General features: G+C 41.2%; 1 protein-coding gene and 3 non-coding genes across 5 annotated transcripts; all 4 read left to right on the forward strand.

The window, feature by feature from the left end:
- The first annotated feature begins 30 nt into the window (after positions 1–30).
- Positions 31–15,345, forward strand: LOC117395328 (zinc transporter ZIP1-like). 2 transcript variants are annotated; one of them, XM_059007796.1, is made up of 5 exons: positions 31–437; positions 7,063–7,174; positions 8,165–8,445; positions 11,236–11,366; positions 11,782–15,345. In XM_059007796.1, exons 3-5 carry the CDS (start codon positions 8,256–8,258, stop codon positions 12,484–12,486), a joined length of 1,026 nt encoding a protein of 341 aa, XP_058863779.1. In that variant the 5' UTR covers positions 31–437; positions 7,063–7,174; positions 8,165–8,255; the 3' UTR covers positions 12,487–15,345. The 2 variants fall into 2 exon arrangements, with proteins under 2 accessions (XP_058863779.1, XP_058863780.1); XM_059007797.1 differs by lacking the exon at positions 7,063–7,174.
- A 1,593-nt stretch (positions 15,346–16,938) lies between these two features.
- On the forward strand, positions 16,939–17,057 carry LOC131705590 (5S ribosomal RNA). The gene has a single exon (XR_009310538.1). It is a non-coding gene; the product is annotated as a 5S ribosomal RNA (ribosomal RNA).
- Positions 17,058–17,952: 895 nt separating this feature from the next.
- LOC131705536 (U1 spliceosomal RNA) lies at positions 17,953–18,116 on the forward strand. Its single transcript, XR_009310489.1, has one exon. It is a non-coding gene; the product is annotated as a U1 spliceosomal RNA (small nuclear RNA).
- A 5,155-nt stretch (positions 18,117–23,271) lies between these two features.
- LOC131705598 (5S ribosomal RNA) lies at positions 23,272–23,390 on the forward strand. Its single transcript, XR_009310549.1, has one exon. It is a non-coding gene; the product is annotated as a 5S ribosomal RNA (ribosomal RNA).
- The last annotated feature ends 149 nt before the right edge of the window (positions 23,391–23,539 follow it).

Consider the following 23,539-nt stretch of genomic DNA (forward strand, 5'->3'; position numbering starts at 1 on the left):
TTAGTCACTCAGATTGAAAACATCCTGACCGAAGTTTGTGACGTACCGTTTTTAGTGTGGTGGTGTGCTCTGCGGCACAAAGACAGTTATTCCTCGTGGAATATAAAGTGTAATTTGTGCAAAGAAGCATCTGCCAACCGAGCGATCTTGTTTATGTTTTTCTTGTTTTTTGAAGCACGGTGTGTAAACAACGCCATTGTGGCTCCAACAGAGGCAGCTTGAATTGAACTATAGATAAGACGGAATCAAAATGGCGGAACACAGATGCAGTTTCTTATGCTCATTGGGCTGTGAAGTTCCGTAGTGTAATTGGTCATTTGGAATGTCAATTACCCCTAAATCCCGCCTACTTCCCCGACTTGTGTTCTGTGGTTCGTCGGCTGAGGAGACTGAGTGTCGGTGAAAATCGTGACAAGAGTGTGGCTGGAAAAAAACCTGTAAGTAGCTATTTCAGATTCCATAATACAGTCTGTTATTGTATTTATTTTGTATTAAAAAAAAGGTTGTGTTTCTTAGGCTAGTCAAATACATATTTCTAACTAAACAGAATGTGGTTTTCGTTACGCCAGCTAATGTTGCGTGCGCGGGTCATTGTCACTGTAAAATGTGACTTGACTAAAACTGATTATTTTGCAACGGAAGTCTATTTTTGCATACCATATATAACCACACGTCATGTGTTGTAGTGTGAAGGTTGCTAAAGAGGTGTCGTTTGGCGATTTGCACGTCTGTCAAATGAGTCCAGATAGTTTATATTGCATGTACTGTACTTCTCAAACTTTGTTTTTGTTTGTTTGTTTTTTCAAGGGTCTCATTTCTGTAAGCGTGTGTCGAGGGAAATGCGGTACTGCTTTTGTTGTCAACATCTGTGTAGTTTATCCATCTCAGCTGATGAAAATAAAACATAGTAAAACTTTAAGGTTATGCCCGAAGCGAGGGCGCGTCCGAAAAACTAACAAGCCTGCCCCTTTCCAGACAGAGAGTCCATTCCGGGAATTAAACACTCACTGCACACGACGCGTTGCTTGTTGTGAGTGGTAGAGTGACACGGGAACGTCAGTTCTGTCCCATCCTCTCCTGTCGAAAACGTTCCTGTCCCATCCCATGAAAGTGTCATCCTTAACAATTCTGTACCATCCTGTAATGTCCACACTTTCCCCGTCACGTAACTTTTTTTTTTTTTAATTCCTGTCCCACCCTGTCCTGTCAAAAAATCCCGTCCCGTGATGTACAGAGACAAACTATTATTTGGAGGTACAGATATTTTTGTATTCATGTATAAAATTAGGGTTTATAAGGTTTTGCATTAAACACTACCGGCATACTGCTAGTAATTTGTTTTTAGTTTTAGTTTTTTTCAGAAAAAAAAATACAGTGCAAGCACAATGTCTTTATAAGCACCATGTGCAATAAAGATGTAATATATAAATACGGTAATATAAAAACAACTGTAGAGTTTTGTGCGGCAGTTTCAGTTTCTAAACCGGTTACTAAGCAACTCGGCTCAGAGATTTTAGTATGTATTACGAACCATTAATTCATAAAAAAAAAAAAAAAAAAAAAAAAAAGGTATTGAAATAATATTTCATAAACGTTCAGGGAGTATCCATCATTTATTTATTTATTTATTTATTTATTTATTTATTTATTTTATTAAAAAGCATAGTATTATACATACCCCTTCAAGGTAGTGCCCTAACAGAACCTCCAAAATAGTAGCTGCTATGGCCAAATCGAAGCCGTTGGCATCTCTGCATTGTGATTAGGGGTAATATTCACAAAAACCGAAAATGTGCACATCCTTAATATACTGTGCATATAGAGAGAGATATGTTAAATACATGCCAGTAGCAATCCACAGCGTTTGGTTATTCTGCTAGTATCAGTAATTCATGTATCAATATTGTTAACTAAAGGACTGACATAACTATACAATTATGGGTAATTATGAAATATTTTAAGTATCAATGTTAAACCTAAGGGTTTTTATTAAACATTCCGTTTTGCCAAGACGCTGTTTCCCGCGTACATCTTTTGTCCCTCCGGGTTGATGTCGGTCTCTCTCCGAGTTTGACCCTTCTGATTCGGAGGCATACTCCTCGAATTGATACGGGAGACAATCTCTGTTTTCTCTCTCTAGGTCAGGTCTATCACTACATGATTCACATTCATAAGAGGTGTCTTAAACTGATAAAATGAGGCCACTCTCACTTTCACTGCTGCTGTCAGCCATACTGGCAGATGCAAGCAGCCTGCGGGTATCTCCCTCTGATGTCACAGTCTCCTGGCTCCACACCAGGAAATGGAAATCGCCCTCTGTGTATTTCCGGGTATTATTTGATTAATTGTAGTGCGATTCAACATAATTTGGTAAAATGAATGTAATTATATGTTCAAGTGGGACCTGTTATTATGTTTTATGTTTATGGTAACAGTCAAATTCCATGTCATAGGCTCTGCTGGTGGCAGAGTAGTCCTGTTCCTTCCCATTCCCTGAAGCTTAAATCCCGTTCTTACCCGTCCTGAGAGCTTTATTTTTTTTATTTCCTGTTCCCGTGAACTTCACTCCTGTACCATTCCATCCCGTAAAATTTAACACAATTTTTTCCCGTACCACAGGAATCCTGTGAGTCCTGTAGGTCCCGCAGGAGTCCTGTCTTCATGTCACTCTCTAGTGAGTGGTAATGATCGGGCTCACCAGCACACTCACAGCTCATTCTTTCTGTGTGATAAATTTCTTCCATTAATAATACTGTGTTCCTCTTCACTCAGCCTGCATATAGACCTGCTTCCATAAGCTATTCACCTTGTCTCGCTGACCCACAATGGGCTCCAAAATTTTAATCCAACTCATACCATTTGTTGTGAAAGATAAAAATAATATATCAAACAATAATCAGATTAAAACTATTTTGTTTTCTTTCTTTATTCATTTGTTATACTATCTCTTGCGCTTTTGTGATGTGTGCATTCACTCTGAGCGATTCCTATTGAAATCACTCTCATACAGTACTGCGTGTGTGTGTGAGCGATTCCTATTGAAATCACTCTCATACAGTACTGTGTGTGTGTGAGCGATTCCTATTGAAATCACTCTCATACAGTACTGTGTGTGTGTGTGAGCGATTCCTATTGAAATCACTCTCATACAGTACTGTGTGTGTGTGTGAGCGATTCCTATTGAAATCACTCTCATACAGTACTGTGTGTGTGAGCGATTCCTATTGAAATCACTCTCATACAGTACTGCGTGTGTGTGTGAGCGATTCCTATTGAAATCACTCTCATACAGTACTGTGTGTGTGAGCGATTCCTATTGAAATCACTCTCATACAGTACTGTGTGTGTGAGCGATTCCTATTGAAATCACTCTCATACAGTACTGTGTGTGTGAGCGATTCCTATTGAAATCACTCTCATACAGTACTGTGTGTGTGTGAGCGATTCCTATTGAAATCACTCTCATACAGTACTGCGTGTGTGTGTGAGCGATTCCTATTGAAATCACTCTCATACGGTACTGTGTGTGTGTGAGCGATTCCTATTGAAATCACTCTCATACAGTACTGTGTGTGTGAGCGATTCCTATTGAAATCACTCTCATACAGTACTGTGTGTGTGTGTGAGCGATTCCTATTGAAATCACTCTCATACAGTACTGTGTGTGTGTGAGCGATTCCTATTGAAATCACTCTCATACAGTACTGTGTGTGTGAGCGATTCCTATTGAAATCACTCTCATACAGTACTGTGTGTGTGTGAGCGATTCCTATTGAAATCACTCTCATACAGTACTGCGTGTGTGTGTGAGCGATTCCTATTGAAATCACTCTCATACGGTACTGTGTGTGTGTGAGCGATTCCTATTGAAATCACTCTCATACAGTACTGTGTGTGTGAGCGATTCCTATTGAAATCACTCTCATACAGTACTGTGTGTGTGTGAGCGATTCCTATTGAAATCACTCTCATACAGTACTGTGTGTGTGAGCGATTCCTATTGAAATCACTCTCATACAGTACTGTGTGTGTGTGAGCGATTCCTATTGAAATCACTCTTATACGGTACTGTGTGTGAGCGATTCCTATTGAAATCACTCTCATACGGTACTGTGTGTGTGTGTGAGCGATTCCTATTGAAATCACTCTCATACAGTACTGTGTGTGTGTGTGAGCGATTCCTATTGAAATCACTCTCATACAGTACTGTGTGTGTGTGAGCGATTCCTATTGAAATCACTCTTATACAGTACTGCGTGTGTGTGTGAGCGATTCCTATTGAAATCACTCTCATACAGTACTGTGTGTGTGTGAGCGATTCCTATTGAAATCACTCTCATACAGTACTGTGTGTGTGTGTGAGCGATTCCTATTGAAATCACTCTCATACAGTACTGTGTGTGTGTGAGCGATTCCTATTGAAATCACTCTCATACAGTACTGTGTGTGTGAGCGATTCCTATTGAAATCACTCTTATACAGTACTGTGTGTGTGAGCGATTCCTATTGAAATCACTCTCATACAGTACTGTGTGTGTGTGAGCGATTCCTATTGAAATCACTCTCATACAGTACTGTGTGTGTGAGCGATTCCTATTGAAATCACTCTCATACAGTACTGTGTGTGTGAGCGATTCCTATTGAAATCACTCTCATACAGTACTGTGTGTGTGTGAGCGATTCCTATTGAAATCACTCTCATACAGTACTGTGTGTGTGAGCGATTCCTATTGAAATCACTCTCATACAGTACTGTGTGTGTGTGTGAGCGATTCCTATTGAAATCACTCTCATACAGTACCGTGTGTGTGAGCGATTCCTATTGAAATCACTCTCATACAGTACTGCGTGTGTGTGTGAGCGATTCCTATTGAAATCACTCTCATACAGTACTGTGTGTGTGAGCGATTCCTATTGAAATCACTCTCATACAGTACTGTGTGTGTGAGCGATTCCTATTGAAATCACTCTCATACAGTACTGTGTGTGTGAGCGATTCCTATTGAAATCACTCTCATACAGTACTGTGTGTATGAGCGATTCCTATTGAAATCACTCTTATACGGTACTGTGTGTGTGTGTGAGCGATTCCTATTGAAATCACTCTCATACAGTACTGTGTGTGTGTGTGAGCGATTCCTATTGAAATCACTCTCATACAGTACTGTGTGTGTGTGTGAGCGATTCCTATTGAAATCACTCTCATACAGTACTGTGTGTGTGAGCGATTCCTATTGAAATCACTCTCATACAGTACTGTGTGTGTGTGAGCGATTCCTATTGAAATCACTCTTATACAGTACTGCGTGTGTGTGTGAGCGATTCCTATTGAAATCACTCTCATACAGTACTGCGTGTGTGTGTGAGCGATTCCTATTGAAATCACTCTCATACAGTACTGTGTGTGTGTGTGAGCGATTCCTATTGAAATCACTCTCATACAGTACTGTGTGTGTGAGCGATTCCTATTGAAATCACTCTCATACAGTACTGTGTGTGTGAGCGATTCCTATTGAAATCACTCTCATAAAGTACTGCGTGTGTGAGCGATTCCTATTGAAATCACTCTCATACAGTACTGCGTGTGTGTGTGAGCGATTCCTATTGAAATCACTCTCATACAGTACTGTGTGTGTGAGCGATTCCTATTGAAATCACTCTCATACAGTACTGTGTGTGTGTGAGCGATTCCTATTGAAATCACTCTCATACAGTACTGTGTGTGTGAGCGATTCCTATTGAAATCACTCTCATACAGTACCGTGTGTGTGAGCGATTCCTATTGAAATCACTCTTATACAGTACTGTGTGTGTGTGTGAGCGATTCCTATTGAAATCACTCTCATACAGTACTGTGTGTGTGAGCGATTCCTATTGAAATCACTCTCATACAGTACTGTGTGTGTGTGTGAGCGATTCCTATTGAAATCACTCTCATACAGTACTGTGTGTGTGAGCGATTCCTATTGAAATCACTCTCATACAGTACTGTGTGTGTGTGAGCGATTCCTATTGAAATCACTCTCATACAGTACTGTGTGTGTGAGCGATTCCTATTGAAATCACTCTCATACAGTACTGTGTGTGAGCGATTCCTATTGAAATCACTCTCATACAGTACTGTGTGTGTGAGCGATTCCTATTGAAATCACTCTCATACAGTACTGTGTGTATGAGCGATTCCTATTGAAATCACTCTCATACAGTACTGTGTGTGTGAGCGATTCCTATTGAAATCACTCTCATACAGTACTGTGTGTGTGAGCGATTCCTATTGAAATCACTCTCATAAAGTACTGCGTGTGTGTGTGAGCGATTCCTATTGAAATCACTCTCATACAGTACTGTGTGTGTGAGCGATTCCTATTGAAATCACTCTCATACAGTACTGCGTGTGTGTGTGAGCAATTCCTATTGAAATCCCTCTCATAAAGTACTGCGTGTGTGTGTGAGCGATTCCTATTGAAATCACTCTTATACAGTACTGTGTTTGTGAGCGATTCCTATTGAAATCACTCTTATACAGTACTGTGTTTGTGAGCGATTCCTATTGAAATCACTCTCATACGGTACTGTGTGTGAGCGATTCCTATTGAAATCACTCTCATACAGTACTGTGTGTTTGTTTTGTTGTTTTTTAATTTATTTTTTGGTAAGTCTGATTTGCTTGGGACATTAGTTCAGGAGAACAGATCAAAAGAGCAGATCATTAAATGACAGTGGCGCTGTCTTCAATAAACACACTGATCTAGCCTGTGTTACATATATCAAAGGCAGGAAACTAGAACAGAAGAGCACCATACACAGGCACAGTAACACATCTACAGTATGTTAACCCCTTCAGTGCTAGGGGACATATGATGTACGTGCTAAAAATACACTCCTAAAGTGCTCATGGACGTACGGTGTACTTCCTCCCATATATCACACTGTCCCGCAGGCTGTGAGTAACCGATCGCTTCAAAAATGTCACTGTGTGGGAGGGTTTAATCTCTAGAAATATGTGAATGGTGTATCGATCACATCATTTAAACAGTGCATTTTTCTTTTTTTTGTGATCAGATTTATATTTTGTTTAAAACAAAAGCACATTCTCATTCCCAAAGTATGGACACCCAGCTGCATCCATCTGTTTAAATCACCCTCAACCTGCCTGAAAATCGTATTAAAGTTGGTGAGTACAGTCGAGTGTAAAGATGGATGACTACCTGTATGTTTGCAGGCAATACTATATCAGTCATTGCAGTATTCAGAGGCAACAGGGCAGACTTAGACCAGTTGATATATATATACTGTGTATATATATACTGTGTATATATATATATATAATATATATATATATATATATATATATATATATATGCGCCAAATTCAGGAAAAACCTCTAGCACTGAGGGTTCCAAAAGCCCTAGCAGCGAAAGGGTTAATAATAATAGTTTGAACCTACTAACTTTAAATATGTCCTTGTTCACTGCTGTAAGCAGGTAGGTTTGAAGCACTGATACACGTACTATAAACCAACCCAGACCTGTTTCTTTAACCTGTGTGCTTATTCACAGCTGTAACGCATCGAGCCACAAGCACATCCAAAACAGGGATCTTTTACATTGTAATTGTGACGTGCCTCCCTGGGATGCCGTTGACATGAAGACTGCTTGCTGTACAAGAGTACATTTGTATCAGACCTGGGGTCAATTACTATTGGAATTTGTCATTAATTGCAATTACAATGTAATTGTAGTTGAATCTTTGCACACCTGTGTAATTGTAATTACCATATAATTGAACAATTACAATTCAGTTGCACACAAAGTTGTTTTTTTATATTGACCGAACATTCTTCTCATATTTTCAACCACTTTCTGTAGTTAGTTTGTGTATTTGTATCTGTGATTACTGCTTGGTAGAATAAACAGAGTAAACATGTTAATGTGTGGAGCTATTTATGTTTTTTTCATGTAATTCTAATTATAATTGCAATTACTGCAGCATCATTTTAACTAATTGAACAGCATTGGATTTGCGATTTCAGCAAAGGATTATGCAGTAATTGTAATTATAATTGACCTCAGGTCTGATATGGATTGGATTGGATTAGATTGTAGCTTCTCAAGTATTGCATCAATGACAATAATAAACAAGCTTTTCCTTCTTTATCGTCCAGGACCTCACCCATGATTGATCTGTTTGGATCGAGTGTGTGCTTGACGTGAGTGGCCAGTGTATGTGTGTGAAGCAGAGCTGCAGCGAGAGAGATGGGCTCGCGGACCGGTTGGGTCCCCGGGGCTCCCATGGTGTGGAAGGCTGGGGACGCCCCTCTCCCCTCGCTCACAGGGCTGGAGGTAAAGCTGGGCTCCCTGGCTGTGCTGCTGGTCATGACCCTACTGTGTGGCGTCATACCCCTCTGTGTACTGCGGGGCTCGGGGAGAATCAACGTGGCCACCGGTGAGTCTGGAGGGGGAGCAGGGATGGGAATGAGACTCATGTGCACGTTTCGGGATTATAAAGCTTGCATTGTTGATATTCCAGTTGGTTTGCATTCCTCCATGGCAGTTATAGCTGTAGGGACGCACACTTGTTTCCTCCCTTTGAAATCTGCAGCATGTCACTGTGCAAGGATAGAAATAAGACTCATATTGTAGAGCAGTTTCACCCATTCCAGGTTTTACTACAAACTTGATTAGCCCCAGTGTGTGTAGGTAACAAGCTCAGGTGTGTCTTATTAAACTTATAGTAAAAGCAGGATTGGATCCAACTGCTATGCAACGGGAGTCATATTTCCACCCCTGTAGCTAGTCATTGGCAGAGAGAGGTTTTTAGCTGAATTTATCGAGAAGATAGCTAACGTTATACTGGTGGTAACAGTGGGAGATAGAGAGATCAGGGATGGAAATAAGACTCCTATTGCACAGCAGTTTCACCCATTCCAGGTTTTACTACGAGCTTGGTTAGCCACAGTGTATAGCTAACAAGCTCTGGTGTGTCTTAATAAACTCATAGTAAAAACATGAATGGATCAAACTGCTATGCAATGGGAGTCTTATGTGTATAATTTAAAATGTGTATAAGACTAGATGTGTACAACACTTAATGCTGAATATAAAAATACTGAAAGAAACTTAAATTTAATGACAAACGTTTGAAATGCTTGTCATTGAATTTAAGTTTCTGTGTAGTCTAAATTCATCACTATTGAGTGTTTAATAGTTATGGATTACACAACATTGATGCATATATAGAATAGACTATGAAGAAGCCTTGGAACCTTACCCTGTGTTTTACTACTGCAAGAGGCCAGCATCTATATTTCATATCATGACATATTCCTGATAACAGTGAAGCATTTAGATAGAATTATTATTATTTATTTCTTAGCAGACGCCCTTATCCAGGGCGACTTACAGTCGTAAACAAAAATACATTTCAAGAATCACAGTACAAGTAATAATACAATTACGAGCACGAATGTGTGGTTGCTGGTGATACGTAAACCACATATAAGGGCTCCAATGACTGAACTGGAGGTGGAAAACATGCCCATTTTCATGGCCCATTGTTTCCCCCAAGCAGAGGATTGACTAGACGTTGGTGTCAATAACGTTGGTGTCAATAAGCTTGTTTCAAGAGCTTTTCAACTAAAAAAATATATAAGTGACCAGGGGTGAAACACCCCAGCCCACTTGAGCTGCAGTGAGCCATAAGGAATGTTTTATACCACACTGTGTGTGTGTGGACTCTTAAAGTCATCAATTAAATGTCATATGCACAACAAATGAAAACTACAGAAGTAAAGGCGTGTTCTAATAAACGTGCACACTGCTGTATGTATTGATGCCTGCACTATATCCCAGGCCCAGGGAACTAATATTTAGGATGTATACTGCCGTAGGCAAGCATGTATCGATCCATAACTATTAAACACTGAATAGCGCTGAATTTAGAAACACGAAAAGAAACTTAAATTCTAAAGTTTCGACTGCAACTCTTTTCCAGTGTCTTGAGAGACTGTGGCAAAGTGGGTGATTGTGAACAGGTGCAGAGGTGATGCAGTGCAGGAATAACACAGAGATTGTAATCCGATATGGAAAAGGGTTTGTTTATTTTTTATAATCCAGGTCTGGTGACCAAAACAATGATCCCCGGCAATACACAGCAACGTGTAATGCACGGGGTTAAATAATAACGGGTTGCAGTCCCAAACAATAAACACAGGTATCTCTCCCACAATATACAAACACGGTCACCAGTCCTGGGTGCATGCTGTAGTGCTCGTGGCGGATGATACAGTTTAATGAGTGACAATAGTGCAGTGCTGTACCGGGTTTTATGCTGGCCATCAACGACAGCTCCGAAACATGTTAGCCATCTATAAAACACAATTAACAATGATAGACAAGACAAAAACACAGTCACAATATTGTAAAAATGCTGCACGGGTCCTTCCGAGTTATGTTTCGTAACAAAAGCAAAGGAACCGATTACGATTCTCCGTCCCCCTTATATGCTGTCATGCATGACCCCTTGGTAAACGAATGCAGCTGCCTTTTCTATCTGCAGCTGCTAAATTGTTTCCCTTCTGGGTCAATACGTTCTTGCAACAGAGTCTCGCCTTCTTCCAGACTGACCGACTTCCCGACCCGGGGAAAGAACTGTCAGGCCAGCCCATCCAAAGAACTCTGTCCTCGCTGCTTAGCGCCCTCACAGGTCGCCAGGGAGATTCGTTATATTCCTATCAGAGACTTCCAGTTGTAACGTTTGTCCTTGAATTTCAAGTTTCTTGTACAGCTTTGGTCAAAGGATTTGCATCACCTAGAATTTTATGATTGAGGCATAATGAGAGAGAGAGAGAGAGAGAGAGAGAGAGAAAGAGAGAGAGAGAGAGAGAGAGAGAGAGAGAGAGAGAGAGACTTTCTGACTTTTCAATTTCCTTACAATATGTCATTAACACACCACAGTTCTTCACATTTTTCTATATTATTCATTAATTTATAGTACCCATACTCAATCTTTAGTCTACATTTCACTAACATTTTAAAAATAGTGATCACATCCTCACTCCCCTCCCCCTTCACTCTATTTGTTCTACTCTTGGCTGTGGTGTGTTTTAAAGTGAAACATGTGTTGACCCTGTGTGTGTGTGTCCCATGGTGCTGGTCCTGTGTGTTGTCCAATGGTGTTGACCCTGTGTGTATGTCCCATGGTGATGATCCTGTGTGTGTGTCCCCTGTTGTGCAGCCACGCGCAGGACCGTGCTCAGTCTGGTGAGCTGCTTTGCAGGCGGTGTGTTCCTGGCTACCTGCCTGCTGGACCTGGTCCCTGACTACCTGGCCGGGATCACAGAGGTGTTCGACAGCCTCCAGGTCACTGTGAGTACATGAGAACAGAAGGAAAGCCTGGGAACGAGAACAGGCCGTTAGGCCCATCAAGGCTCATGTTAGCACACCATTCTCCCCTACTGAGGGGAACTCATTTAAAAGCACACAATCTAGTCTTTTTTTAAGTGTTCCCAGTGTTTTAGATCCTACTACGTCACCTGGTATGCTGTTTCATGCATTTATAACTCTCAGTGTAAAAAAGTGCTTCCTACCTTCTGTTCTAAACTTTCTTCCACTCAGCTCCAATGCATGCTCCCTTGTTCTTCTCTCTGTGCTAAACTCATGTATCCAAATTCCCCGCAGTGACACTGATATTTCCTGTGGATTTAAACGCCTCTATTATTTTGCTTTTAATCTTTTTTTTTTTTTTTTTTTTTTTTTTTACTTCCTTTGCTTGCCTGTGCAGCTCCAGTTCCCCCTGCCTGAGTTTATCATGGCTATGGGCTTCTTCCTAGTCCTTGTGATGGAACAAATGGTGCTGGCCTACAAGGACCAATCAGCCAGCTCCCTGGAGGAGAGACGGGCCCTCCTGGGGGACTCCAGCATCCAATCGGGGAGCTGGGATCATCAGGAGCCTGTCCACAGGCACCATGTTCCCAGTAGGGGGGAGGGGGACAGGGATGAGGGGGGGATCCATCTGCACGTCGACTTCAACTCCCACTCCGCCACCCGGAGCTTGATCCTGGTGGTGTCGCTGTCGCTGCACTCTGTATTTGAGGGCCTGGCCGTGGGGCTGCAGGCGCAGCGGGAGAAGGTGCTGGAGATCTGTGCTGCCCTGCTGATCCACAAGTGCGTCATCGCCTTCAGCCTCACCCTGAAGTTGGTGCAGAACCGGCTGCGGAAGGGTGTCGTGGCGGCCTGCCTGCTCCTCTTCTCTGCCATGTCTCCCCTGGGCATCGGGCTGGGCATCACCCTGACGGAGAGCGCCAGTGCCGTGCACCAACTCCCCCGCTCGGTCCTCGAGGGCATAGCGGCCGGGACCTTCCTCTACATCACCTTCCTCGAGATCCTGCCCCACGAGCTGGGCTCCCCGGAGAAGCGCGGCCCCAAGCTGCTGCTGCTGCTCATGGGCTTCGCTGTGGTGACCGGGCTCCTCTTCATCAAGATCTAGAGAGGCTGGCTGTGCACTGGACATGGAAACGTGTGTACCCAGACTCCACCATCACTGAGGAATGTCCTCGCCAGGTTTCATCACAGTTGTTAAAACGGTTTCTGAGATATACGAAAAAATGTGACAGACCTACAGGCGCTGGGGATTCTGCGGGTTACGGGGGCAAAACTATCAGGGACTGGGTCACCTCACCACATAGAGCTCCTGGGTGTAGAGAGGTGATTGGTTTGTGGATCGGAGGACGCCCGCTGCCCTTTCGTTCTCCTGAGCCGTTGTGGGCAGTTGCTGAGTTGAGGGAGCGTAGTTGGACATTCCAAATAGGGGAGTAAAATAATCGAATAAACTGTTCTAAAGCTGTGATACTTAATTTCCATATCTATGTAAGTGATGTAATTGTGATAAAGCTTGTTATACTATGAGGATGTCGAGTGGCTCCCCTGTAAAAGCACCATGAATCCTGCCAGCACAGCCCGATCACACTCTTCACCTGGGGACATACAGGGCTGCTGCACTGTCATGGGGCTCCAATGCGGTTGGGAATCAAGTCGTTTAAGCATGGAGGGTAAAGAGGAGATTGGCTTGACCGTGTGATCAGAGGTGGCTCGTTGACCTTTAGTCCTCTTGATCATTAAGTGTTCTGCAGCCGATTTTGAAAAGAAAAAACAAATACAAAAAATACAATCAGATTTGAATGCAGTATTAGACTTGCTTAGAGCAAGTATGAATCCTGCCTGTTGAAGGCTGCTGTGTGTCTTCAGAAACAATAAAACAACTTTTTGCATGTTTTAACAGAGGGGGGAGGGGGGTTGCAATAAGACACCTGGCCGCCAGTGTATAGAGACGGGGGTCTGTGTAGCTCCACTATTTCCACAGTGGCTTGCATCCTTGGGATGTTGACGTAATCCACAGGGGGAAGCAGAACACGGGGATTGAAAGCACTTTGTGGTGAATGACAGCGTGAGTATATGCTTGCTGGCTGTTTTGATGCCATGACAGACCCCACCTGCCACGGTTACTGCCTGTTCATTTTCAATTCCACGCTGCACACATATATCAGTGTACTAATGAACCACGTCACATATCCATGTCTAAACAGGGTGGCGGAGGTGCTTAGAAACTGATACATATAATTAGCGGGGCCAACATAAAAGTTGTAGTATAAAATGACTTGCAGTATATATTTATAACAATATTATAACTTTTTATTTTGAAGTACTTTCATTGTTTGGCTTGTTTCCTAGATATGCTGTTATTTGTTCTTACATGGGTATGTATAAAGAACACGTACCTGGTTTTCATTGATTGATATTTTACCTGCATTTCAATTACAGTGGGAACTACATTTGAATACACAGTGTAATAATGTTGCTATACCATGGGATCCAGATAGCTCATGTTAATAGTTTTACCTTGGTCCTGTATTTTATCCATCTGTATTGATATACATTATTCACATCAGAATAATTTAAATAGTACTGGAAATAATGTAGTTTAATATAGTCCTTGTTGTAGCACCACACAATTTGGTACACTAAACCATGGGTACGTCAAAGAGAGAGGGCAAGGGTTAAATGGGCATTTAGAGAAAGGGTGCTTCCTCCAGTCCAGGGCAGTCTTGAGGTATTGAGACCCCTCCCTCACCCCCTAAGAGAAAGGGGGCTCCCTCCAGTTTATAAGTTAAATGAAATAGATATATTTCATAAAATATTTTGATTGATTCCGTAGTATATTACATATGTATGCACAGTGTTATTTCAGTATGCATTACAAAGTGCATCGAAGGAAACAAAATAGCACTAAGATGTAACTAATTGTAAGACATTTTATCTTTAGGTTTTTTTAAGGAGAATTATGTATGGGGTTATACAGAACTGACACAAATAATATTAATGGATATTTTAGTTTTCACTTATTCTGTACATGATTTATTTGTGCTTGTGTGGAGAAAGGCCCATCGATAAAGACACAGTTGTTCTTAATTTGTTGCATTAGTACAGCGTGCAGTTTGGATTTGAATCACTTGGGCACAAAACAGCAAGGAGAAGAGGGCTTTGTCACAATAAGAACGCAATTTCCACTATGACCCAATTGAGTGGGACACAGTGGAAGCTAAAGAGGATCTTTGATCTACATGTTCATTTTAATACAGTAGTTAATTGCTTACCTCTTTAATGTCATGTGTGTCCTCCGTCATTCTCTTAGAATATTTAGTAAACCGGGTAATGAACATTCAAGCAAAGATGTAAGTCTCCAACTACTGTGTCTTCTGAAAAGACTCCCGCATGGTGTATTTGATATTAAACAGGTAAGAGGTGTAGATGGGGTCACTTTAATGTGCAGCACACCAATTTAAGTCCATTCTAAGTGTTTTGTGATCACAGTATCAGCTTGAGTGTATCGGTTCATAGTTTTGCACCAAAAGCGAGCAGAGGCGAAAAAAAGAACTATATACCCTATTCTTTAAAATATCACTTTGCAGTGCAAATTTGAAGAACGCAACCACTTAGCAACTTGCAAATTGGTACTGCAATTTAAAGGCCTGTAGTGTCAGACTGGTAGTCCCTAACTGATTCAAGTGTTTTTGGAATGATTCTAGCAAAGACTGATTTATAAGAAAAAAGAGAGATTGACAAACAGCATTTTGTTTTATATGCAGAAACGGGCAACTACAAGAGGGTGTCAAACAAGCTGTGAATGTCTTAGGAGGCTACAGAGTACCTCTGGGTATGAATCCACATGCTCGCAGTACCTGTTCTTAGATGTCCGAAACCACTGTATCGCTGTATATCTGTATACCCTATAAATATCACTTTTTATTGTGTATTTGAGGAACACAACCAATTACAAACTTCTTTTGAATTGCTGTGCTATCAGAATATCAGTGTATAACTTTGCTAGGTATTGCAGTGTATGCTGGGTATCAAAAGGCTTTCACTTTTACAAAAGGCTGTCAAAATTTAAAAAAGGCCCTCAAAGTTACAAAAATGGGTGTGCTCCTAACCCAACATTTGTCTTTTTAATTCTGTGCATCCAAATACTTGTAGTTAAAAGTTTTAAGAATTAAGCCTATTGTTAGTTGTTCTGTCCTAAACCAGCAGTTTGTCACCCAGATTTATTAAATAAACGGGGGGGGGGTCATCAGATAATTCTCCATTTTATTGTAAGTGAGGTACCGTTCAGTTGAGCGGAAATTGTAAAGGGGTACTCGAGCTGAAACCTCCAGATAGAAGAGGTACAGTTTGAAAAAAAGGTTGAAAACCCCTGACCTACAGTATAAACTATCAGGAATAGATAAGGGAAATGCTGACTAATACAATACAATAGGATTTATTTGAAGTTGTTGAATGGCACTGGTCTCTTAAACCCAGAAGTTCTGATAAACCCCTACGCCTCACTATATACTGATGGACATTACATAAGCAAATGCGATGTCCTTTTTTTTTTTTTTTAGTATACCATGTTCCTAAATCTTTTCTGGGAGAGTAAAAAATACATTAACTTTAATTCATGTACTAAGGGTTACTCTTAAATGAATTAATGGTCCAGTTTATGGTAAACTGTGCATGCATGACTTAGAAACTCGGCTGTCAGCTAAGCAGAATATCTCAAAAACTGGCCTGAATTCGAAAATGCAGAATTTGGGACGTTATCTAAAAACCAGAGCAGCCCAGAAATTGGGATGTTGTCAGAGCGGCCCAGAATTTGGGACGTTATCTAAAAACTAAGCGGACCAGAATTTGGGACGTGAATGAAAACATGGGCAGTCTATATGTAAAACTGTGATTACATTAGAGGTAAAATAATGTATCCTCTAACAAAACTGCAATAGTGTATACATTTTATATTAAAATACATCACAAAAACGATTATAGATATATGCTACTTGAAAGAAAAAACTACACCACCACAGAAAGCCAATTCTTACATTCGTGCATAACATGATAATTCATATAAAGTAATCACCCATAGTTTGTTATATCAGTACAGCGTAATACCACATTATATTTTAATGGAAAGGTTGTGGAAAGCAGATCACTCCCTCTCTGATCACAATGTTAAAAATGCCTGCACGCTTTTCAACCCGTGTGACGAGAAATTCATGTGACAGACATGGACCAATCAAAATGCTAGACTGTTATGCGTTTCCATCCCCAAAAACGGCCCGTGTCATACCTCCTCTGGGTAATACACAAAATGGATGCATTTGAGAACTTAACACTTTCAATGCCAACGCGTGGCTACTACTTTGTGAACATACAATTTCGCAAGAATCTAATGGCACTTTTAACGCTGTTATATACACACACACGGGCCCGCACATGTGGAGCCCAGAGCTGCTTAAATGTTAACGTTTGTGACAAATTCGAGATCTGGAAATCCCTCCCCCAACCTGTCATTGCATGAATGATATTAACTTAATACTATGAAAGAGATCAACCAAGAGAGTCGTTCGCTTACGGCCATACCACCTTGAGAACGCCCGATCTCGTCTGATCTCGGAAGCTAAGCAAGGTCGGGCCTGGTTAGTACTTGGATGGGAGACCGCCTGGGAATACCAGGTGCTGTAAGCTTTTCTTTCTGCAGCTTGACAGGGGGCGCTGTTTCCCCTGTTATTTATGTTATTAACCTGGAAGCTGTAAAGATAAACATCGTTTTCATTTTTTGTTTTTTTTTTATTGTCCCATTCCACACGAACAAGTAAGTATTGTATCGGCCTTTACTGGTTTTGAAAACTGAGTTAGGACAGAAAGGGTGATCGTATTATATTCAAAACCGAAACTACCAGTAGCGGTCTGATACAAAAAAATGTGAACAGGGTTAAGACAAAAGTACTGACGAGTTTTGCTAGTTATAGTTAGTTTAATTAATTTAAAAAAAGAAAAAAAAGTTGATAATATACTTTTTATAGTAACAGAACGAGACATGTTTTAAAGCCACAAACTGCGTGTTTAGATTATTGTGCCAAACAAGAGAACAAAACGAGCATACATCAACCAAGAACGGATTTAGTGACGCGTTCATTCATTCGAGTTTATTTATATTATGTGTGACCTTAACAAATGTTTGACCAATGTTTTGCTTTCTTTCTTTTTGAAAGTCGTACATTTGTTCCATTTTTTTATTTCGTTTACGCAGACGTGTATACAGTCCCATCCCTTCTTTCGCGGAACATCTCACATGCTGCTGCACGACTGACGTCGTCCTGTGTAAATGCTGGCATCTTGTCCTCCAATGATAAAGGCGCATGCAAATATATACCGAGAGGCATTACGGGAATGCAATTTATAAATACTTATACTGAAAAATGAAGGAACCCATTACATCCAACAGACTGGAAAGTGCGATATAATAACAATGAAAGTGTTATATTAGGAAAACAATGTTTCTTTAAATTGCAGATGTAGGCACCGTTTCTTTGAAAAGTGTCTCTTGTGGACGGGTGACGAGTCGAAATGTGTACAACTCATACTTACCTGGCAGGGGAGATACCATGATCATGAAGGTGGTTCACCCAGGGCGAGGCTCGGCCATTGCACTCCGGCTGTGCTGACCCCTGCGAATTCCCCAAATGCGGGAATCTCGACTGCATAATTTCTGGTAGTGGGGGACTGCGTTCGCGCTCTCCCCTGAAACTATGGTCAAAGACAGAAACAAACACGAGCCTGTGGAAGGAAGGACATGAGCAGTTATTCAACAAGTGTCCAGCAGGTGGATTCGGCAGACAGAGAGGCAGGTTTTCTTTAAGTAGCTAAATCTTTTGATCTTTCTCACTGTCGAATAAATAGCTACGTGGTTCCTGCACATCTATTTCCATGTTTCCTTATTTTTTACTGAGAACACTAAAAGTAAAGAGTCAGCAGTGCCTGTATCAAAGGTTTTATTTTTTATTTTAAATAACTGGAAATCATTTTCAAGGTTATCAGTTTTATTTATTTATTTAGTAGATGTTTTTATTCAAAGCAACTTACAGATAAACTGTGCATCACAACTGCTGCTGCAGAGTCACTTACAATAGGACCTGGGTTTTACATCTCATTTGAAGGAAGGAGCACAAGGAGGTTAAGTGACTTGCTCAGGGACAGGGTCACACACAATGAGCCAGTGGCTGAGCTGGGATTGAACCAGGAACCTCCTGGTAACAAGAGCTTTTCTTTAACCACCTGACCACTAAGCCCCTTAAAACATATCTTGGCAGACAAACACTTTAATTAGACAACATAAAACCACATACAAGCAGATTTCCATTACATGAGAGTAGATGTTAAAACTTCATGCTGATTTGAACTCAGCTCTCACCAAGATAAGCACCAACTAAGACGTAGCTTTGCAGTAAACTAATGTGATCCATCTGTGTCTCCATCCATTTGCGTTTCCTTCCATATGATGATGCAGATATCCTTCTGGCTGGTGTTGATGGCTGACGTGTAATGCTGGCTCCAAGGATCAGCTTATTTTACCTCCATAGCGCATCAGCACGCACAACGGCTGCGATGCTGGCTTCGGGGATCAACCACAATGCGGTCTCCCCAGCGCATCAGCATGAAAACCGTCTGGATTGAGCTAAGTAGGGTACATCTCTGGGGTCTTCAAGTGGGCACCTTCCATCCTCAGTGTTTTGTCGACTAGTCCACTGTCGACATCTCAAGAGGGCTCGACAGTGATTCTGGCTTCCCAACATCACCCCTCTCCATCCCCCACTCAACTCAGCCCAGCTTACTTACCCGTCCATCAGCGTATCTTTCTTTCTTTCTATTGTACTTGAGATCCCCAACGAGAATCTTTCCGTCTCAACCACAGCCAATTGCTGCTCCTCTCTGCTGCTTCAGATAAGTTCTTCACTGTGCGATGCAACTCTTGGCCACTGAATCCGACGTCTCTGAGAAACCGGGTTGTAGAGTGTGCCACAAATCCTCGACAACCCACCTCCACTGGATAAACCCGGACCCTCCATCCTCGCTGTTCCGCTTCAGCGGCTAGTTGAGCATACCGCAGTTTCTTCCTCTCATACGCCTCATCTACAGCATCCCCCCATGGCACTGTTAACTCTACCAGGTGAACAAGGCGTGCTGATCCAGACCACAAGACAATATCTGGTCGAAGGTTAGTGGTGGCAATCTCAGGTGGAAAAATAAGCCGTTGACCAACAGCTTCCAGTTGTCCTGGGCGAGGCTTTGTTTTAACACCTTTTCTTGGCGGTTGCTCTCCTGGGTGGAGGAATGTTGTCTTTTGTGTGTAATGTTTTGATGGAACTGGTGGCAACTTATTGGTCATGTTACGCTTGTCTTCCAATGCTAAGGCCTGTCAAAATGTGCCTTAATGTTGCAGGTGATGAACACAAAGGACATAAGGGATCCTCTTCTACCTAGAGGTTTAGGTTCTGTGGTGATGGGAGAACATCATATGTTGACCTGATGAGGAAACTGATCCTGCTCTGTTCCATTGTCCATAGGTCTTGCCAGCCAATCTTGCGTTGTTCCACACTCTCCCATCTCATCCATTCTCCCTGCTTGGCCTGGGAAACGGCCTTTACGCACCTCATCCTCTCCTCCTGTTTTTGCACCTCGTTGACCACCAGCTTCCTCTGTTGAGCTGAGGCTGCCTTGTGCCATGTAGGAGGAGCTGAACTGAGACCAAGAACCCCTCTTCTATGCTGAACTTGCCCCATGATATCACCGATTCGAAGGGCAGCCTTTGCATAATAAGCAGAAAACATCTGTTTATTAGACTGGTTAAGATTTACAGATGTAGCTTAGTACTGCATTATTCGTTTGTCCCTTAATTAGCCTGTCTGTTTCCTAGACAGAACAAGATTAGGCACATCCAACAGGACCACACACACAGCTACTACTACCGTTGTGCACAGCATCATTACTGTAATAACTTCAGTATTCCAAAAGATCATTAAATACAACTATAAAACAAAACATAAAACTCGAAATTAAACCTAACACACGTGATCCATGCAGAAACCCTTACTCTTTAAGAAATGTGAGCCATGAAGTAAAATACAGGTAAACAACACCTCCCTGCACAGGTTATGTAAATGTCCGGTTTCAATCCAGCGAGGGGCGAGAGTTTTCAAGCAGCACTACACTCATGCACAGCACAACAAATTGACAGCACTAAGATGTAACTAATTGTAAGACATTTTATCTTTAGGTTTTTTTAAGGAGAATTATGTATGGGGTTATACAGAACTGACACAAATAATATTAATGGATATTTTAGTTTTCACTTATTCTGTACATGATTTATTTGTGCTTGTGTGGAGAAAGGCCCATCGATAAAGACACAGTTGTTCTTAGTTTGTTGCATTAGTACAGCGTGCAGTTTGGATTTGAATCACTTGGGCACAAAACAGCAAGGAGAAGAGGGCTTTGTCACAATAAGAACGCAATTTCCACTATGACCCAATTGAGTGGGACACAGTGGAAGCTAAAGAGGATCTTTGATCTACATGTTCATTTTAATACAGTAGTTAATTGCTTACCTCTTTAATGTCATGTGTGTCCTCCGTCATTCTCTTAGAATATTTAGTAAACCGGGTAATGAACATTCAAGCAAAGATGTAAGTCTCCAACTACTGTGTCTTCTGAAAAGACTCCCGCATGGTGTATTTGATATTAAACAGGTAAGAGGTGTAGATGGGGTCACTTTAATGTGCAGCACACCAATTTAAGTCCATTCTAAGTGTTTTGTGATCACAGTATCAGCTTGAGTGTATCGGTTCATAGTTTTGCACCAAAAGCGAGCAGAGGCGAAAAAAAGAACTATATACCCTATTCTTTAAAATATCACTTTGCAGTGCAAATTTGAAGAACGCAACCACTTAGCAACTTGCAAATTGGTACTGCAATTTAAAGGCCTGTAGTGTCAGACTGGTAGTCCCTAACTGATTCAAGTGTTTTTGGAATGATTCTAGCAAAGACTGATTTATAAGAAAAAAGAGAGATTGACAAACAGCATTTTGTTTTATATGCAGAAACAGACAACTACAAGAGGGTGTCAAACAAGCTGTGAATGTCTTAGGAGGCTACAGAGTACCTCTGGGTATGAATCCACATGCTCGCAGTACCTGTTCTTAGATGTCCGAAACCACTGTATCGCTGTATATCTGTATACCCTATAAATATCACTTTTTATTGTGTATTTGAGGAACACAACCAATTACAAACTTCTTTTGAATTGCTGTGCTATCAGAATATCAGTGTATAACTTTGCTAGGTATTGCAGTGTATGCTGGGTATCAAAAGGCTTTCCCTTTTACAAAAGGCTGTCAAAATTTAAAAAAGGCCCTCAAAGTTACAAAAAATGGGTGTGCTCCTAACCCAACATTTGTCTTTTTAATTCTGTGCATCCAAATACTTGTAGTTAAAAGTTTTAAGAATTAAGCCTATTGTTAGTTGTTCTGTCCTAAACCAGCAGTTTGTCACCCAGATTTATTAAATAAACGGGGGGGGGGGGGGGGGGGGTCATCAGATTATTCTCCATTTTATTGTAAGTGAGGTACCGTTCAGTTGAGCGGAAATTGTAAAGGGGTACTCGAGCTGAAACCTCCAGATAGAAGAGGTACAGATTGAAAAAAAGGTTGAAAACCCCTGACCTACAGTATAAACTATCAGGAATAGATAAGGGAAATGCTGACTAATACAATACAATAGGATTTATTTGAAGTTGTTGAATGGCACTGGTCTCTTAAACCCAGAAGTTCTGATAAACCCCTACGCCTCATACTGATGGACATTACATAAGCAAATGCGATGTCCTTTTTTTTTTTTTAGTATACCATGTTCCTAAATCTTTTCTGGGAGAGTAAAAAATACATTAACTTTAATTCATGTTCTAAGGGTTACTCTTAAATGAATTAACGGTCCAGTTTATGGTAAACTGTGCATGCATGACTTAGAAACTCGGCTGTCAGCTAAGCAGAATATCTCAAAAACTGGCCTGAATTCGAAAATGCAGAATTTGGGACGTTATCTAAAAACCAGAGCAGCCCAGAAATTGGGATGTTGTCAGAGCGGCCCAGAATTTGGGACGTTATCTAAAAACTAAGCGGACCAGAATTTGGGACGTGAATGAAAACATGGGCAGTCTATATGTAAAACTGTGATTACATTAGAGGTAAAATAATGTATCCTCTAACAAAACTGCAATAGTGTATACATTTTATATTAAAATACATCACAAAAACGATTATAGATATATGCTACTTGAAAGAAAAAACTACACCACCACAGAAAGCCAATTCTTACATTCGTGCATAACATGATAATTCATATAAAGTAATCACCCATAGTTTGTTATATCAGTACAGCGTAATACCACATTATATTTTAATGGAAAGGTTGTGGAAAGCAGATCACTCCCTCTCTCTGATCACAATGTTAAAAATGCCTGCACGCTTTTCAACCCGTGTGACGAGAAATTCATGTGACAGACATGGACCAATCAAAATGCTAGACTGTTATGCGTTTCCATCCCCAAAAACGGCCCGTGTCATACCTCCTCTGGGTAATACACAAAATGGATGCATTTGAGAACTTAACACTTTCAATGCCAACGCGTGGCTACTACTTTGTGAACATACAATTTCGCAAGAATCTAATGGCACTTTTAACGCTGTTATATACACACACACGGGCCCGCACATGTGGAGCCCAGAGCTGTTTAAATGTTAACGTTTGTGACAAATTCGAGATCTGGAAATCCCTCCCCCAACCTGTCATTGCATGAATGATATTAACTTAATACTATGAAAGAGATCAACCAAGAGAGTCGTTCGCTTACGGCCATACCACCTTGAGAACGCCCGATCTCGTCTGATCTCGGAAGCTAAGCAAGGTCGGGCCTGGTTAGTACTTGGATGGGAGACCGCCTGGGAATACCAGGTGCTGTAAGCTTTTCTTTCTGCAGCTTGACAGGGGGCGCTGTTTCCCCTGTTATTTATGTTATTAACCTGGAAGCTGTAAAGATAAACATCGTTTTCATTTTTTGTTTTTTTTTATTGTCCCATTCCACACACGAACAAGTAAGTATTGTATCGGCCTTT

The sequence above is a fragment of the Acipenser ruthenus genome, chromosome 35 (assembly GCF_902713425.1).
Source record: "Acipenser ruthenus chromosome 35, fAciRut3.2 maternal haplotype, whole genome shotgun sequence".
Classification (NCBI taxonomy): domain Eukaryota; kingdom Metazoa; phylum Chordata; class Actinopteri; order Acipenseriformes; family Acipenseridae; genus Acipenser; species Acipenser ruthenus.